Source organism: Herpailurus yagouaroundi, unplaced genomic scaffold (assembly GCF_014898765.1).
Source record: "Herpailurus yagouaroundi ecotype Mexico unplaced genomic scaffold, PumYag 199, whole genome shotgun sequence".
NCBI lineage: Eukaryota > Metazoa > Chordata > Mammalia > Carnivora > Felidae > Herpailurus > Herpailurus yagouaroundi.
In genome coordinates this window covers 11088985-11108314 of record NW_024412430.1, presented here as the reverse complement: position 1 = coordinate 11108314, position 19330 = coordinate 11088985, and the positions used below count along the sequence as shown (strand labels likewise).

Genomic DNA, 19330 nt, shown 5'->3' with positions numbered 1-19330 from the left:
AAAAAAAAAAAAAAAAAAAAAGGCCGAATTAACTATTAACCAGTGTCATTATATTAAGTTGAAGTAACTTACCAGCTGATAAAGCCCATCCGGAAATACAGGTTATCTTTTACCCTTTGAAAGGGCCTCACTCTGGGTGTTTGAAATGCATTACAATTTGTGATGGACAAGTGAGGGGGCCAACCTCTTATTTCCCCATCAGGGACCTGCACTTTCCTTCCCAGACCTCCAGACCTGAGTTCCGTAAGAGGAAAAACCGAAGTCACTTGTAGTTTACGTTAAGCGATGCAGCCAAGAGCACGTTATTTGCTGTAATAACACATCACCTACCAAGGACAGCCGCCATGTCTGGAAGGCTTACTATGTGCCGGGCCCTGGTCAGGGTACGTTAGGCTCATCACCTTGTCTAGCAAAGCAGTTCCTAATGCGTAAGACACCAAGCTCACTCATCGTCGTTAGCATCGTGAAAGCAAAAGACAACACAGAGAACAGAAGGGGAGGCCACGGGACCCACAGTCACTCTTTCATTAGAACACAAAGCTGCTGGGGAGGAAGCAAAGAGCCCAGCATCTACGTGATCGAACGGCCTCCTCTCTCTACAGGTCGTCCTGACCTTCCAAGCAACAGGCGGACCTGGCTGCATTTCCCACCCACCCTGGGGAATGCCCACTCTCCTGCTCTGTTCCTATACCCTGAGCACGGAGGGAAGCGCAGAGAATTTACAATCTCACAGTACGAGGGTTAGAACGCCGAGGGCGACGAGGCAAACATCATTCTGAAGCCCTGGGATCCACCTACCTCTTCATCGTGACACTCGAACCGGTACATCCAAAAATTCTCCATCTCTCCGGGTGCTATCTGGGCAGCAGGGCGAGCTCTGGTGCCTCTACTTGTGAGCTGAGGCCAACTCCTGACCTCAGTGCCCGTCTGGTGGACTGTTTCCAGGGTGTTAGATGCCCAAGTCGATAATGCAACTTGTAACAGGAGACGTGACCACCTCCCGGGGTGTCCGGCTCATCGGCATTAACCCCTGGGCGCCCGAAAGGCCCCCGGCAGTCGTATGTCACTGGTCGCGCGCCATCACCTGAGGTCTGTGAGAAGGGGCCGGCCTACCCCTCCTGGCAGTGACGCCTACTATTTCTGGGGAAAATAAACTCGGATCTGAGGTGCAGCCAGAAACTTTCACACACTCTAAACTCTGCTACGTTTATAGAACCTGTGAAAAAGCACGCAGCTCATGTGTAAAGGAGGGGTGGAAGGTGGGAAACGGGGGCCCTCTCGGTGCCTGCGTCAGAATGCGCCTGGGCACACGGTGCCACGCAGGGCCCATGCCTCTGCAGGCCAGGACGCCGAACGTAGACACGCCACCCCGTACATTTGCTGCGTGCCCCCAATATCCTTGCACTGCACCCCGAGTAAGGGGGATGTGGCAGGCGAGCCCTACAAACACACCAAAGAAAGCTGTCCCCAGGGCCAGCATGGTTTGACCCAGATCAACAGGTAATCTCAAGTCAGGCTCAAGAGCTGGGCCATGTCCACTGGCCCTCGGCAGAGGAGGGGAAGGTCAAGGCAAATGCAGGTGGAAAAACGAACTGGAGGAAGCTCGTGGAAACAGGTGGCCAGGCTGGTTCCGAGGGCTGAAGATGGGACACAGACCTCCCAGTGCCAATCTACCTCGTAACAAGCCATGGCAATGGGGAAGGACACGGGTGCAAGAGAGAAGGAGGGCCCGGAGCACCCGCGAGACTCAGCCTTAATGCTGGCTTCAGCCTTTCTTCTCACCAAGCCCTTTATCACACATGCTGACAGGTCTTTCTCTGCGTCTACTTGGTTAGTGAGCTGTGATAGGGTCAAAAGGTATAAAAAAGAGAAGCCAAGGACCTGAACAGTTCACAGCTGCAAAATCCACCCATGCTGTGGCTTCCTGTGCTGTGGCCAACTCTGCAGGCCAGAGTTGGAAACAGGGTGTCCTTCTCTCTCCCTCTTGCCATGTTTCTGGCCATGCCTGCTGGCAGTTGGACTGCACCTACTATAATCCAGGTCGGTGTGATGCAATTCCTATAGCTGTCGGTCCCCATTCAAGAAAGCCCCTTTCAAAATGGCGAGCAGTGCAGGAGCCCATTTACAGCACTGGGCATCTCTCAAATGCTTTCTTCTTTCCATTAACTATTTAAAAGACAGAAAATCTCTGGGTGTGGATTCTCAAGTGTCCAGATGGAACACTCCCTACCTGTGGACTCTCCCGAACTCATGGGAGAAGCCATTTCCCCCACCATCATCCTTCAACATTGCTTTGGTTTGGATTTGTGAACCACTGAGGGCAGGCTGAAGCCATTACAATCTTCACTGCTGCTATGGAAAGCTTATAATATGTTCAGTTATTAACCAGAGAACCACCATAATCAGACAAACCATGAAGAAAACCACTAGGCCTTCGGCAAAGTTACAGAAAATGTCTACACGTAGTGTCCTGTTGGCACACAGAATTCAGAATTCTTTCCCTGGCTCTCTTATTTTCATTCTTTCCTTCCTTTAATGTTCAATCAGCACCTGAAACCTACTTAATTATTCACCACTGCCTTCTCCATACTTCATCAATAATGGATAAAACCTGTGATGGAAAACGACCCGCAGCAAGGGGCTGGTTGAGACGGGAGCATAAAGAATCAATCCACACTCCACACCTGAGGGAGAAGTCCGGGCAACAAGAAGAGAGCCGGCCTCAAGGGCTGTTCCCTCCTGCATGGATCTCTTAGTCCAATGAGACCTTCGACTCTGTGCCTCTCAGCCTCTTCTGCACCATGGTATACGGAAGTCATAAATTCATACAACACACTGGGTCCAGAGGCTGGATGATGCTTCCAGGGTGGAATGCAACATGCCCAATGGCCAAGGTCACCCCCAACCCCAAAGTTCAGTGGGGATCATGAGGACACTGATCAAAAAGCTCTGCCCTGGAGGGCCTGGGTGGCTCAGTCAGTTGAGCATCTGACTTGGGCTCAGGTCATGATCTCACGGTTCGTGGGTTCGAGCCCCATGTCAGGCTCTGTGCTGACAGCTTGGAGCCTGCTTTGGATTCTGGGCCTCCCTCTCTCTCTGCCCGTCCCCTGTTCACGCGCTAAGATAAACACTGGAAAAAATATTTAAAAAAACCACTCCAACTTATGAAGGAGTCTTTATAGCAAATTCCTTTGACACTGGCAGACCCTTGAGAATAAAGATAAAATCCTCTCCTCGTGAAGAATCCTTCAGGACAATCCCTCCTGTGCCCCATGCCCATAGGCTGTCCTGAGTCCCAGCTCCTCCGATGTGGCTGCCCCGCTCACGTCTGTGCTGGCCCACGCACCCAGGCTGCTTCACGCCTTGTTGGCCACTTCCAGATCGGCAGATCCGCCTCTTCTCAGCCAGACAACGAAACAGATACAGCCTCAGAGGTGGGAGAGACCAACAAGGTCAGCTGGGGGTGGACAAGCCATGCTGTGTCCTCGGGTTTTAAGTCCACCATTCCTTTGGTGGCATGTGACAGACACGAGATGTGGTAGGCAGACTTCGCAAATGGCCCCGTGAGCCCCATCCCTGGGTGTCCAGACACTGTGTGATCCCCTCCTTAGGGAGGGAGCGTGGGCTAGTGACTTAGCCTAAGCAATCAAATACAGCATAGGTGATGGGCTGTCACTCTGTGAGTGCATTACGACAGGCTGTGACATCTACCTTGCTATCAGCCTCTATGGCCTTCTCATCTTGCTTGCTTTATCAAGTAAGTTGCCCTACAGGAGAGTGCCCGTGGGGCACCGAGGATGCCTCTGGCTGGCAGTCAGGTGGGAACCGAGGCCTGGAGTCCAACAGCCCCTTGAGGAGCTGAATCCTGCCAAGAAGCAAATGACCTTGGGAATAGGTCTCTCCCCAGTAGAGCCTGAAGGCTACCGCAGGCCAGGGACACTTGACTGCAGCCTCTGAAAGACCCTAAAGGAGAGGACCAGCCAAGCCAGGCCAGATTCCTGACCACAGACGCTGTGAGATGACCACTGTGGTTTGTTTTAGGTCAGTGTTCTGGGGCAATTTGTTACTGAGCAGGAGATAGCTGAGACACTACATAAGGCTTCAGATGAAAGCATCGTGAACAGAGGAGGCCTGGAGGGGTCTGGCTGAGGGCGCACGGAAGGACTAGCCTAGAGTGGCTCGTAAACTCTGCACAGGCAGGGTCTGTGTCTATTCCAAGCAGAGCCTGTGTCTCAGTTGCTGCTATATCCCCGGTGTCTTGCACAGTGCCTGACCCATAGGAGCAACTTGAAGATATTTACTGAACGAGCTGGTGAGAAATTGTGAGACAGACTTTGATCTGTGACCTGGGCCAGTAACCGAAACTCATTCTGGTTCACCAAGAAAATGAAGCAGAAGAGCGTAGCTGTGCGGCCGGGCCCTGTTTCTTATTCATAGACGATTTCCTGTGTGTAGCTGGTGCTTAATGAAACCCGAAAGTGTTAGCAGGGGAACAAGTGTAACAACTCAACCCAACCACTGTATGGTACTTGGCACGGCAGAGGTTTAGGAACATTTGTTCCTTTCACATCACTCACTTCAGGAAAGCTTCCTGTCGGGGAGGTCTGCTTGGTGAAATACACTGGGGCCCATCTTTGCTCTCCTGGTAGATCCTTTGTTCTAAGGTTATTCCTCTGGATAATCTTCTGGGATGTTGACCTAGAGGGTCTGCCAAGCACCCCCCCCCCCACTTTTTGTGAACATAGAAAAAAGAACAAAGTTGGCTTTAATGGTCCACACTGGGATGTACACTCTTCCACGGCAGGCCAGGAGGACACTCTGAGATGAGGAGGCTTACAGTCTAGTCCTTTCCAGAACACAAACGGGAACAGAATAGAGCTAACTATTCCAGTGCAATGTTCCCCTCCCCCTCTCCCCATCACCACTCCCTCCCTCACATGCCAAGAATACACTTCTTCCAGCCAGGGATTGATCCACTTGGGGGAAACCAAGGCCCTCAGTGAACATCTGTCCATCCTAAAGTCTGTCTACTTGACTTCAGATCCTATCTCAACTCCATCCCTTGCTACTCAGATCCTAGAAAAACTACAGCTGGCTGCAACTCCCTGAGGAGGTGTGGACCGGCGAGGGGCAACCTTTCAGTTCAAAATACCTTAACAGGAACCCTTCACAAAAACAGACTCCTTCAGCAGCGGAACAATTGTTTCCTTTGCCCTTGTATGCTTGAGAATACAACTGGAAGGTCAACAGGAGAAGATGCTGCTAACAAGTCTTAATGAATTAGCATGTGCACTTGACCTTGGTCAATAGTTTCCTAGCAACAGTCAAAAAAAAAAAAAAAATCCACCGAGGCTGATGCTGATTTCAAGGCAGGGGGAGAAGAAGAGAGGACAAGGAGGAGGTGACTCAAGGCATCCAAGGCTGAGAGGAAGCCAGGGCATCTCTCCACCCTCATTCGTTGTCTTTCTCAAAACTCAAGAAAAAAAAAGTGGGTGCAAAAGCGCACATGATCAGGGCAGGTGTTAACATCGAGCCCTCACTTACCAGGATTTGGGACATTATTCCCTTCTTGGCTGGCTTCTAAGAAGTGTTAGTGTTCAAATGTCCTCCTGCCTCAACAGACTTTCTCCAACCAGCCTCTCGAATGGAGGACGCCCATAAAAGGCAAATGTTACCTGAACAGGGTGGTCTATGTTGCCATTAGCACTAATTAGCAGCCCAGTGTGACTTAATCGGACAGCCCTGGAAAACAAGGCTGACCATACGGTGCTGCGGCAGGCGGAAAGGGGGACCTCGGGTCACTGCGGTGCCTCACCAGGGTGGGCAGCACAGCGAGGGCTCACGCGGGCTCCGAGTGCTGCGGGGAAGCAAAGGGAAACACCAGCACAGAGAAGGTGAAGAAGGGGTGCTATGGGCGACTCCCTCTAATTCACAATTTGCCAATGGCCCACCCTAAATGTTTCGTGAGCTCCGACCTACGAAGGCAACGAATGCACTACGCTTGTGCTTCTCCAGTCACATTTCCGCAGGGGACTCCGTGTCTGGGAAATCCCCTTTTCTCACGGGTCACCCTGGGGAATAAATCTAACTCATTTTACTGACGAGGAAACTAGCTTGAGGAAGAGAGCAGCTGAACGTGACCGCAGCAGATGCACTGCAGGGCCAAGATTTACACATAACGAATACTTAGTGGGCGTCCACTTTGGGCGACGTGCTCTGATACAAGACGAGGAAAGGACGCTGTGCCTTCAGCTGACTGACAGTGAATCCAAGAGGCAACAGGCTCATGCTTTACGAGACAGGAGAAAATAAGGTCATAAAGGATTAAGTGTTAGACTGTAGTCCACAGTTTAAGTTGGTGGTTACCAATTCTTTTTTTTTTTTTTTTAAATTTTTTTTTTCAACGTTTATTTATTTTTGGGACAGAGAGAGACAGAGCATGAACGGGTGAGGGGCAGAGAGAGAGGGAGACACAGAATCGGAAACAGGCTCCAGGCTCCGAGCCATCAGCCCAGAGCCCGACGCGGGGCTCGAACTCACGGACCGCGAGATCGTGACCTGGCTGAAGTCGGACGCCCAACCGACTGCGCCACCCAGGCGCCCCAAAGTGGTTACCAATTCTGAGCGGGCCTGAGAAATACTGATCCCATCACCCAACATCCTGATTCTAATCAGGAAGCTTGGAATCTTGGGAATCATCTATTTAGAGAGTGGGGCCTTGGTGCCACTGAATGGGACTGTGGTGTGGACAGAAGTGAGAGCCTGTGTGTAAGATGTGCGGCATGGGAGCAAGTTTGGGTAAACAGAAGTAAATTTGGAATTCATAAGTACGAAGCCAACGAGTGAGGTGAGTCTAGGTGCTGGGGGATGGGAATCCTTACACACCGAAGGAGCCATGTGGTCTCGATCCAGTGGGGTCTGTCTAGTCATGCCTGGAATTTACACTAAGAAATTAGCTCCTGGGGGAATCTCTTTATCTTTGCCCAAGACAAAGGGAATCAGATATCCAGGGTGATTTGCCCTCTAAAGCTCTGTGAAATGTGTCAAAGACATTGACTGGTAGGCTGAGGCCCCGGGTCACATAACCCAGATATATTCAGCTACTGTGCCTAGAAAGCTGAGGCCAAAATGTCCAGCCCAGCTCTGAATTTCGATCCATTACTCTTCTTTAAAAATTTTTTTAACGTTTATTTTCGAGAAACAGACAGACCACGGTGGGGGAGGGGCAGAGAGAGAGGGAGACACAGAATCTGAAGCAGGCTCCAGGCTCTGAGCTGTCAGCACAGAGCCCAACATGGGTCTCGAACCTGCAAACCATGAGATCACGACCTGAGCTGAAGTCGGACGCTTAACCAACTCAGCCACCCAGGCACCCCCCACCCCCCAATTCATTACTATTCTTATTAAGTTTTTGGTGTCCTGCTGGCAGGGCCTGACCCACTGAAGAAATCAGTTAGGCACACCAAGCACACAGTTGAGTGTCTGTTATCCCAACACCCTCTCTATGGCTATTCTCAAGAAAGTGGCCACTGAAAACTGCCTCAAAGCTAGCGGGTTGAGAGACTGCATTCTGTATTGAGAACATGCTGCCCGTTAGCCTTGTAATGGGAGTGGGTCTCATTTGGAAGATGATCATGTCTATAGATAAATCATATTTCATAATTCCCTAAGACTACAAGGCCCAGGTTTAATTGGGTTACCACTGAATTACCCATGATATATCTGTTCCTCTCCCTGCACCCTCCCTTCCTCCCCTCTATAGCCCTGATCCACTTATCAGAAAATATTGAGAGCGCACAGACAGGGGAGCTAACAATTTTTCTAAAGACCCTTGAGAAGTTTCCTGAGCTCCAATTGATTAAGCGATCAGGTCAGACATACAAACTGTGGCCCTGTGTGCTGAATTTCTATCTGGAAAGTGATGACAGATTTCTCTCTGGCTAAATCATTCCTTTGCTTCCTGGGGGCTCTCCCCATATTCCACACCACAGTGCCACACAGGCACTGGCTAGTGAGACGATCCATTAAGAAGCTGAGAAAGATTCCTCCTGGGAACGGGGTCGAGAGAAGAGGAAAGATTAGAGTCTGGGAGTTAAAAAAAAAAAAAATCAATCTTCCCATCACTTAATTTCATTCCACACAGCACAAAGTCCAATTGGAGACCTTGCCTTCTGCTGTGCAGATCGGGCAAGAGGTTTGCCCCAGTGATTCCAACGCGGCAATGGTCTGAGGTCAGTGGGGAGACACCTGTTCAGCCCTGTAAACAGGGCCTCTCTGGGGCAGGTGGAATTCTAAAGGTGAGTTAAATAATCAGAGACGATGCTTCAAATCCAGGGGGAGAGAGCAAAAGCACAGACTCTCCCACTCCCCCCCTTTTTTTTTCATGACTGAAATTAATTATTTGCACTCTGAAAGGGATTTCAAGGTCAAGCCTTTTCATTTTGAAGTCTGTAACAGTAAGATCTTCACCTCTCGCAAAAAAATGACCCCGGTCAGTTCAGGTCCTCACAGTTCATGGAACAATGATTTCCTTTTTTGTTACTGACCACTAAGTTCTGTTACTTCGAACATTACCCCCCAACGGCAGGGATATGACAACCTGCTGCTGGTCCTAAGTTGCAGAATGGGCCGCAAATGTACCTTGGTAAAGGAAGGTATCTCGAACACATTTCATTTTCAAGGTAAAAAGCATTAACCTAGGGGCGCCTGGGTGGCTCAGTCGGTTAAGCGCCTGACTCTTGATTTTGGCTCAGGTCATGATCTCATGGTTCCTGGGATTGAGCCCCACATCGGGCTCTGTGCTGACAATGCGGAGCCTTCTTGGGATTCTCTCTCTCCCTCTCTCTCTGCCCCTCCTCTACTTGTGCTCTCTCTCAAAATAAAAAAAAACCATGAACCTAAATAAGTATACAAATCGGAGGAATCAGCGCATCCACATTTGACCTCAGCCGGCGCTGTTCCCACTGTGGTGAACAGTATCCCTGCTTCACGTCCTCCCGTACATGCTCAGTGGTCTCCAGACTCAATGCCCGTTATCCAGCCCACAGCTCCTGAACTCTTCAAACTTTTCACTGTCAAGGTGCAAATCCACTTCCCAATTAGTGTTCTTCAACCCCCCGCCTTGACCTACTTTTCCTTCTCTACTCTTCTGTGTGTGGAGGTGAGCCAAATGGAAGTGTGCATGCTTCACACACAAAACCTTACATGTGTCTCACCATATGACACAGTGACCATACGACACATTTTCTATAAATCGTGCACATAATAGAGATGTTGGCTCTTCTCTCTTTTGTCAAGAAAACGGACAGTATCATTGAGATGATGCTGTACATGAATGATCTCTGAGGGATTCTACTCTTTTATATTTAAAAAAATTTTTTTTAAATGTTTACTTTTGAGAGAGAGACAGAGCACAGGTGGGGGAGGAGCAGAGACAGAGGGAGACACAGAATCCGAAGCAGGTTCCAGGCTCCGAGCTGTGAGCACAGAGCCCGACGCAGGGCTCGAACTCACGAACCCCGAGATCATGACCTGAGCTGAAGTCGGACGCTTACCGACTGAGCCACCCAGGCACCCCTACTCTTTTATATTTTTCATTTAAGGCAAAGACATGGGTGAATACAGTTTGAAAAGTCAGGCTTTTGGCAAACACCATCGTCCCTTTCCCCATTTTTCCTCCCTCCATGGCCTCATTGCCCAGTCTTTCAGCATTGCTTCTGGGATCTTCCACACTCGTGCTGCCTCACCTTAACTTTTCAATTTTAGCCATTATTTCTTGGCATCTACAAAAGACCAGGATTTTTCCTCTTTTACACTATACCTTCCCTCATCCTCGTCATGTCATGATTTCCGGCGAATCAATGTTCAGTGTTTACACTCTGAAGACTACGCCTATGCTCCTCCCTGCTGAGACACACGCGGTATATTATTGCATTTCTTGCCTGTGTAACAATTGTTTTTCGTGCAAATAACTGCGCTTTTTCCGTTTGCTTCGTTTTCTGTGTACTCATCAATAGTTTATGCCAAACTCCGCTAAAACAATCGAAGATTCCTCTCGGTACAAATATATTAGGAACTCTCTCACTTCCAGACTTTCTGGAAACCCTCCAGGTCCTGGCCCACACTGCACTGGCTTATGCCCTGTCCCTCTACACAGCTGTCGTCTGGGATCTCCTTCTCCATCAGCCAGGGGAGTCCCTCTGTTTCTTTCCTGTGTGGGACCTCATTCCCCCAAGCTCTTTTTTTTTTTTTAAGTTTATTTGTTTTGAGAGAGAGAGAGGCACAGAGTGAGTGCAAGTGGGGGAGGGGCAGAGAGAGGGAGACAGAGAGAGACAGAATCCTAAGCAGGCTCCGCACTGTTAGTACAGAGTCCGACGTGGGGCTCGAACTCACGAACGGTGCGATCATGACCTGAGCCAAAGTGGGATGCTTAACCTACTGAGCAACCCAGGCACCCCCATATTCTTTCTTGAATTATGCTCCCTTCTCCGGGAGCAATCCTCTAGTGGCCTCCTGAGCAAAGGTACATGGGATGTAAATTTCCTGGGACCCCGCGTATCTGAAAACATGTTGATTCCACCTTCACACTCAACTGGAAATTAGGGGTGTGTAGGCCTGCCAGTTTCCAGCATTGCTTTTGAGAAGTTCAATACCATTTTGAGGGTGATCAAATGACGGTGATTCCTGACCATTTGGGACCTGTTATAACTTCTTGGCAAGCCCGCAGGATCCTCTCTTCCTCCTGTCTGTTCTGAAATTTCTGTGCCCCCTGCCTTTTTTAATTTTTACATCACTGTTCTAGGTACCCAGGGCAATCTTTTTGCCAGGCAGTTCTCAACATCTTTTGTTTCACGATTTCTCCATTTTATCTATGTTCTTACTTACTTTCCATTCCTTTTGCCTTCATTGTTCTACTTTCTGGATGATTCCCTCAACTTTGTCCTCTTCCTACTGAAAGATTTTTAAAATTTTTAATTTCTGCTATCATATTTGCTAGTCAAAAAATTGGGGGCAGGAATTTTTTTTTAAAGATGGCATCCTATTCTTTTTTTTTAATGTTTATTTATTTTTGAGAGACAGAGAAAGAGAGAGTGTGTGAGCAGGGGAGGGGCAGAGACAGGAGGAGACACAGAATCCAAAGCAGGCTCAAGGCTCTGAGCTGTCAGCACAGAGTCTGACACAGGGCTTGAACCCACGGACTGAAAGATCATGACCTGAGCTGAAGTCAGATGCTTAACTGACCTGGGCCCCCAGGCACCCTGATGGTGTCCTACCCCCTTTAAAAATTTTTTTTTAATGTTTATTTATTTTTGAGAGAGACGGAGACAGAATGCAAGTGGGTTAGCGGCAGAGAGAGAGGGAGACACAGAATCCGAAACAGGGTCCAGGCTCCGAGCTGTCAGCACAGAGCCCGACATGGGGCTCGACCTCACAAGCTGTGACATCATGACCTGAGCCAAAGTCGGATGCTCAACGGACCTAGCTGCCCAGGTGCCCTGATGGTGTCCTATTCTAATTCGATGGCTCCCTTATTTTCTCCTTTCTGAGGATACTAATAAGTATCTTATGGTTTTCTCTTGCTCAGCGCACTGCTTTTATTTCTTCAAGTACCTTTCTCCGTTTCCTTTTTTGTGCCTTTGTCTTTCTTGTTATAGATGTTCTTCAGATGTTTGGTGATCCTTGGGTGTCCACTCATTTAACAACAGTGGGTCCCCAAAAAGCCCACTGGAAGATTCACGAGAGGCAGGAAACTTCACTGCAGTGAGATCAGGCGGGGACCCAGGTGTTCTGTCGGGAAAGCCCCAAACATGAGTATCTGTAGTTATTTGCTCTTGGGCCTGTCTCCTCCGGGTCGGGGGGGGGGGGGCGGAGGAGGGGAATACTCTAACCTCCTGCAAGGGGCCAGGGGCGGGTGGGTTCTAAGCCTGACAGCTAAGAATTCTAAGGCATTCTCAGCCTCTCACTACTTAGTAGGCCCTGTGTTCTCCAAGGTGCCTCATTCCCATTTTTAGCAGTGACTAGTGTCCCTAGGTCCAGGGCTTCTCTGGGTCACCCTTTCCTTTACAGTAAACTTTCCACCCTCTGTGGGGCCAGGGGGCAGGGGGTGGTAACCTGGCGCCTGAGCTGCAGAAGGAATCTAATGTTTCCGGTGACAGACTTTCCAAACCATCTTTTTTTTTTTTTTTTTTTTCTCAGCCATATGCCAGCCACCTGAGGTATGCGGGGTCTCTAATTCCTGAACCTTTCTGGGGGAATTCGTGGCACGAATCCTCACAGACATTTAGCAGAGTCAACAGAAACCTATCAGTGTATTAGTCGGTATTGATCAGGCCAGGCTGTGTAACAACCACTCCACATCCCCAAGGCTTAGAACAACACAAGTGTATTCCTCTCTCATGCTACATGTCCCCAGGGTCATCAGGGAGCCCTGCTCATCACGGTCCCTCGGGACCCGTGCTGAGAGAGGTTCCGCCATCTTATGCCCCATCATGTTTTTTTTTTAAATATTTTTATTTATATTTGAGAGAGAGAGACAGAGACAGCACGAGTGGGGGAGGGGCAGAGAGAGAGGGAGACACAGACTCAGAAGGAGGTTCCAAGCTGGAAGCACAGAGCCCGATGCGGGGCTAGAACTCGTGAACTGCGAGATCGCGACCTGAGCCGAAGTCGGACGCCCAACCGACCGAGCCACCCAGGCGCCTCTGACCCCATCATCTTAACACGAGGCTTCAGGGCTCCTGCTCAGAAGGAGCATCGCACATCACCACTCCCACGTTAGAGGCCACGCCCAACTTCCAGGGGGTGGGCGAGAGCGGCACCCGGCTCCCTGTGCTTGAAGGAAGAGGACAACTGGAAGCCCCGGGGAGCACCAATGTCTCCTGCAGCCAGCCCCACTTCGGGGTCCTGGCAGTGTGTTCTTTTCTGCTGCTGTCTCCTGGTGGCTTTACATCTTTTTCTTATTTTACCGTCCTTTTAGTGCAGCTCTGTGAGGAGAGATAAACACCATTTCCAGCTGCACAACACCCACTCAAAACAGCCACAACCCTCCAAATGATGCCAGATGCCTGTTACTCCCCATCTCTCTGATTCCGCCATGCTCTGTTCTCTACTCAGAACGAGTTTTTAAATTTTAGTTTTGAGAGAGAGAGAGAGAGAGAGAGAGAGAGATTGAAGGGGAGGGGCAGAAAGAAAGAGGCAGAGAGAGAATACCAAGCAGGCTCGGAACTGTCAGCCTCTGTGCTGACATGGGGCTCGAACTCTGTCACCACAGAGCCTGATGGGGGTTCAAACTCATGAACCGTGAGTGAGATCATGACCTGGGCCGAAATCACGATTCAGACACTTAACCAACTGAGCCATCCAGGTGCCCCGCAGAACGATTTCTGTTGGCTAAAGAGAGACTGGTAGATTGTGAAACTTTTCAGAACTGGTCATTCCTTAACAATTTTTCCAGAAGGGGTTTGGGAGGGAGTTTTCAAAAAGACGAGGAATAGAGAAATCTTTACCAGAAGCAAAGCACTTAAGTATTGGTACAATTTTCCAGAAACAAGTATTTTCTTTTAAAAAATTTTTTTCAACATTTATTTTTGAGAGAGACAACGCAAGCAGGGGAGGGGCAGAGAGAGAGGGAGACACAGAATCCGAAGCAGGCTCCAGGCTCCGAGCCGTCAGCACAGAGCCTGACGCAGGGCTGGAACCCACGAGCCATGAGATCATGACCTGAGCCGAAGTCAGACACTTAACTGACTGACTGAGCCACCCAGGCGCCCCTGAAAACAATTATTTTCAATCAGTGCTGGGCCTCTAGTATATGTTCAAGTTCTGGCTAATGAGCAATCCCACTTTCACATTCCATACGACTCGCTCACAAACAAATGCCACTTTGCTCCAGGAAAGAGCAAAACTCGGAAGCAGATGAGGCCATCAGCGGTTCTCTCTGGCACGTTGGTAATGCAGGTGGTTTTTATTTCCATCTATTTACTCACTGTAGTTTCTTATCATGCCATTTGACAATGCACTGCTCCTACAGCAAGAAATCCAAGGCCCCTTGTCCAGGTCTGCTGACCACGATCACAAGGGGACAGTCCCCTTTGCTAAAACCAGACCTGGGCTAATAAAAGATTTAGCGAAGTCTCAAAACCACAGATCTCGCATGGGCCGACTGTCCAGAGGATACATTCGTTTCCTGCGAATCAGTGGTTCTTAATCTTTTATATGTTTTAGAATCACAGGGAGAATTTACAAAACGAAATAAACCAAAGCAAACAAAACCAAAACATATCCCTGGCCCCCACCCTAGGTATTCCAATTTGGAAAGGAAAGGCAGTAATTTGTATTTTTAACAAAAATTCACTCTCCCGGCAGACTTTGGGCCACACTTTTTTAACAGTGCTTTTTCATTTTCTACAATAGCATACACAGAGCATTCAGTAACTATTTTTTGATGCTAAGATGGAAATCAACATAATGTATATACTTTTATTTTCCTCTCATGATGCCATCCAAGAGGTAAGAAATGAAGATCTTTCCTTTTTTAAAAAAAAACCTTTTAATGTTTTATTTTTGAGAGAGAGAGAGAGGGAGAGAGAGAGAGACACACGGAGGGAGGGAGGGGCAGAGAGCGAGGAGGACAGAAGATCCAAAGTGGGCTCTGTGCTGACAGCAGAGAGCCCAATGCGGGGCTTGAACTCATGAACCATGAGATCATGACCTGAGCCGAAGCGAAACGCTCAAACAACTGAACCACCCAGGTGCCCGTAAGGTCCTTCCTATGAATGTGTCAAGACAGATGGAATAAAACCCACAAATCCAAACAGCTTAAAAATGACAGGCAGAGTATTTTAACTAAAGCACAGGTTTTGGCTTTTGCTTTGCATTAACTCTTCATAACCTAGTAAGCCCTACTCACCAATCTCTGACCATCAAGCTGAATTTCTGACAGAATGAATTTCTAACGCATCATCCGATATCCTATCATAATTCTAGCTTTTGAATGAAGCATCGTGTAAGAGGCTTAAGTTGTTCTCCCAGTTCAAATGAATCAAAGCAAGCCCCAGCCCCAATGTGGGCCGTGTTGTGGGTTCGTCGTGAGGCTGCAGGGACCACAGGGTGAAGTCGGTTACGTCAAGGAGCTAGTGTATGTGAGAAAAAAGACAGCAACTGGACTTAATGCTCCTGCTACTTCTTTCCTGATGGCTTTCCGAGTTTCTAAAAGGATGTAGAACCCAGTCTCTTGCCACCTTCTTACTCTTTTTTTGAAAAATTTTTAATGTTTATTTTATTTTGTTTTGAGAGAGACAGACAGACAGACAGGGGTAAGTGGGGGAGTGGCAGAGAGAGAGAGGGAGATACAGAATCCAAAGCAGGCTCCAGGCCCTGAGCTGTCAGCACAGAGCCGGACGTGGGGCTTGAACCCACACACCACAGAGATCATGACCTGAGCCCAAGTCGGACGCTTAACCGACTGAGCCACCCAGGCACCCCGACCATCTCCTTACTTTTGAAAATCCGCTCCACTTCCCCTACATTTGCAAAATGCCGCCGTATTTCCTTTCTTGCCAGAAGGAACCTGGCGGCAGCTGGAGGCCAAGGGGAAGACTACATGTGAGTGCACCTGTCTTTCACTGCTGGCATGTGACAAGAGAAGGGAGACGCAGAGCATCGCTGAACTACCTGATTCAATGCTGCCCCCCTGCTGGGGAGGACGCAGATCCATTCCCAACCAGTTTCCCACCTTTCCCGAAAGGTGCCAGCGATTTAATTAGCTACCAGCAAATGTTGACTGTTACTGAAAGAGGAGGTGAACGATACCCCTGACCTCTAAAGCCCTTCACGCATAAGTCGAACGAACAAACAGCTTCCAATAATGGCTTCTCACTCCAAAACATGGACTGAGAAATAACCTGGTGCAACCACAGGATGCAGAATTAAATGAAATTGAATTTAACCTCCTAAACCTTCTTTTAGTCCAAGCTCCCATTTTAAATGAAAATGCCTAAAAATTATTCAAGAGAAGCTTTAGTGCCAGGCTGTGGAGGCAAAGGTTAGCCTTCTCGATTTATTTTGAATGGACTGTGACATCCAAGCTTACCAGCTTATCAAATTTCTTAGATATTTCAAAAATGGAAAATAAAACATTAGCAGGGGCAGCAAGAGCCTTCTGTACATTTTCCCAACGAAGCACAATTTGGTTTAAAACCCCAAACAGGACTTTTGTGGAGAAGGGTGCCCGGGCTCCCTTACTGCAAGCCACAACGTGAGGCACAGTGTGGGTGAAAAACTGCAGAAACTTCTGGCAGGAAACTCTCAGAAGGATTCCCTTGATGCCCTCCAAAAGGTGCCACAATGGCGGTTCCAAACTGTTAAGGGATTACTTTAAGAAAGTGGCTCTCAAGTGGTGGTCCTGTGGCCAACAGCATCAGTACCACCTGGGACCCTGTTAGTTGACCCTCAACTTCACCTGAGCCCTGTGATTCTGGAAAACAGCAAAGGTAAGGAAACCTCCCCCCTACCCTTTTTTGTTCTTGAAATAGTGTACTCCAAAGACCACCCCCCCCTCGCCCCCCCCCCCCCCCCCCCCCCCGCCATGACTCACCTAAGACTTACAGGAGTCCCCTTGATTACCTATGACAAGGTCAGACACAGACCCTTCAAATTCACTTTTTTTTTTGCCTGAAAAATGATTAGCTAACTGTCCATCAGTCAGAACAAAATGTCGGTTAATTAATCTTTGCCTGAACCTTTTTTGTTCCTCCAGGTCCTTGAACTTTTGGCCAGCCTACAACCCTTCCTCAAGGGCCCCTCTGGGTGGGAACAGGCTGGCCTCCAGTTAAAACACACTCTTGTCTGTAAGGCATTCAAGCCACGCTTTCATCCCTGTTCCCCATGCCTCCTTTTTTCCAGCCCACTTTGCTCCTCCCTATAAAAGAGACCCTCTTTTTGCCCAGCCACAGAGAACCTTGCAGATTCTACAGCCAGAGAATTTAGGTTATGAAGCGTTAATACAAAGCAAAAGCCAAAACCTGTGCTTTATTTAAAATATTCTGCCTGTCATGGCATGTGACTGCTATATGCCCGCCCATCCCCTGTTACAAAAGAACCTTTCTCCCCTTTGCAAAAAAGCGTTTCCAACCGAGTATCTCCTTGCTCAACCCACATGTGGTTTTTACTTGACGTGAAAATTACAAATTCTCGGGTCGCCTGGGTGGCTCCGTTAAACCTCTGACTTCGGCTCAGGTCATGACCTCACGGTTCCTGTGGGTTTGAGGCCCGCATTGGGCTCTGTGATGACAGCTCAGAGCTGGAGCCTGCTTAGACTTCTGTCTGGCCCCCCCCCCCCCGCCCCTCCCCTGCTCGTGCTTTGTCTCTCGCCAAAATAAATGTTAAAAAATTTTTAAAAATAAAATTCTCGTGTCCCACCCCTGGGGCTTCTAAGTGAGAAATGAGGGGTGGGAAGAGTGTGATGTGTCTAGAAATCAATTTCTGAACACACGTTCCAGGCACCATTTGAGAACCACCGATTTACAGCCATCCCTCTAAAGGTCTGATAAGTGGCTTCAACACTTAAACGCCGATCCACCTGTGTTTCACTCAGGGGTGCTTAAACACAAGCTGCTTCCGAGGCTCCACGTGGGCGCGATTTTAGCGTCCCCCCACCCCAGGACCCCTTTTCTCGTGAAGTCATTTCCCGATGGCAAGCAAGGCCACGCGCGCAGCTGGAGCCCAAACCCGCGCGTACTTACATCTCCATCCACCGGCCTCTGGTCGTCACAATCCCTGGTGGGGCTAATGTCCTGGCGCATGACCCAGATGGGCTCTTTGGGCTCGTCGGGGGTGTAAGGCGAACGGATGGTCCTGGTTTTCACCTCCTCGATGGCCTCTTTGATGTCCTTGATGGCCAGCGAGATGGCATCCCTTTTCTCCTTGCTGTACCGCTGCCCCGCCTCGCCGCCCGCGGTGCCCGCCGCCCGCTGCTGCCCCGCCAGCGCCTGCAGCTCGGGGCTGTCAGGGCGGCCCCCGCCCGGGGTGGGGGCGCGCTCCAGGTCCTGCTCGGCCTCTGGCATGTCCTCGGCCGCCTTGTCGAGGCTCTGCGAGCTCATGCTCTGCTTGACCTCGGCCACAATCTGATCGATGTCCTCCTCCTGCTCGTAGCTGTCCATACGCGGGTAGGGCGCGAACTCCGCCTCCTTCTCCGGGCTGTCGGACTCGCCGTCGGAGCGCTCGTCGTAGTGGTGCAGCCGCGCGCCCAGGGCCTCCTGGCGATACGCGGCGGCCTCGTCGCGCTCCTGCTCGTACAGCCGCAGCCCGTCGCGCGCCTCCAGCTCGGGCGCGTCCCCGATCTCCTCGTACACGTGCTCCTGGAGGCCCCCGTAGTCGGCGTAGGGCTCGGCGTAGGGCTCGTCCTCGCCGCGGTGGAACAGCCGGTGCGTGTACACGTAGCCCGAGTAGGCCGCGTTCATCGCCTCCTCGTGCTCCAGCGAGTGGAAGTGCAGGTGGTTGGGCAGCGCGCGGCGGTGCGTGGCCTCGGCGTGCTCGGCCTCCGCCTGCTCCGTGTACTCCTCGGCCTCGGGCCGGTACTGCACGGCGTAGGCGCTCTCGTCCTCGGGGTCCTGCGCGCGCTCCGCATCGTAGCCGTCGCGGGCCGCGGCGATCACGTCGCCCTCGGCCGTGTCCGTGTGGTTGTGGAAGCCGCTCTCCGTGCTGGCCGAGCGCGCCAGGCACTCCCCGCGCTCCTCCTCCTCCTGCTGCCCCGGCGGGGCGCGCGGGTCCTCGACGGCGCGCCCGCGCCCGGGGCGGCCCGCATAGCGCTGCTGCTGCTCCTCCACCTCGGGGTGCTCCAGGTCAGCCTCCACCGACTCGTTCACCTCCCCGCCTGCCGCCTCGTCGGTCACCTCCACCTCCGCGGAGCCCTCCAAGTGGCTCATGGTGGGCGTCGGGCCGGCTGGGAGAGAGGCTGGGCCAGAGGCTGGGCGGGCTCACTGCGTGCTCATTTTGCGCCACCCGGCTGGGAAGACAAGAAGGGGAGGGGCTGTTAACGAGCTTCACGCTGTTCTGGGCTGAGCACCCAGAGAAACCGTCAAAACAGCTGCTATTGACCCCTTCTGAATCCGGGTCAATTCAAAAAAAAGATTGCAAATTTCAACTCAGCCCGACAGCACACAGTTCATTTTCTGCATTGCATGTGTCGTAATTTGTAATTACATATCTACTTGTCTAATTGCTTGCTGGCTTTCTCCTTTCCCTACCCCTCAGACTGAGAGCCTCACGAGCGGTTTGTTTTCCCTCCACCAAGCTTACTATTCAGGTTCCATTTCTGATGCATATGAATAAA

The 19330-nt window shown here is 50.3% G+C and overlaps 1 protein-coding gene across 6 annotated transcripts in view; it reads right to left on the bottom strand.

Annotated features, from left to right (window-relative positions):
• Positions 1-19330, bottom strand: part of APBA1 (amyloid beta precursor protein binding family A member 1) — a 206170-nt gene that overhangs the window by 50314 nt on the left and 136526 nt on the right. For all 6 annotated transcript variants that reach the window (XM_040449390.1, XM_040449394.1, XM_040449395.1 and 3 more), the window contains exon 2: positions 17742-19003. In XM_040449390.1, the coding sequence (XP_040305324.1) occupies positions 17742-18923 (1182 nt within the window). In that variant the 5' untranslated portion in view covers positions 18924-19003. The remainder of the gene's footprint in view (positions 1-17741; positions 19004-19330) is intronic.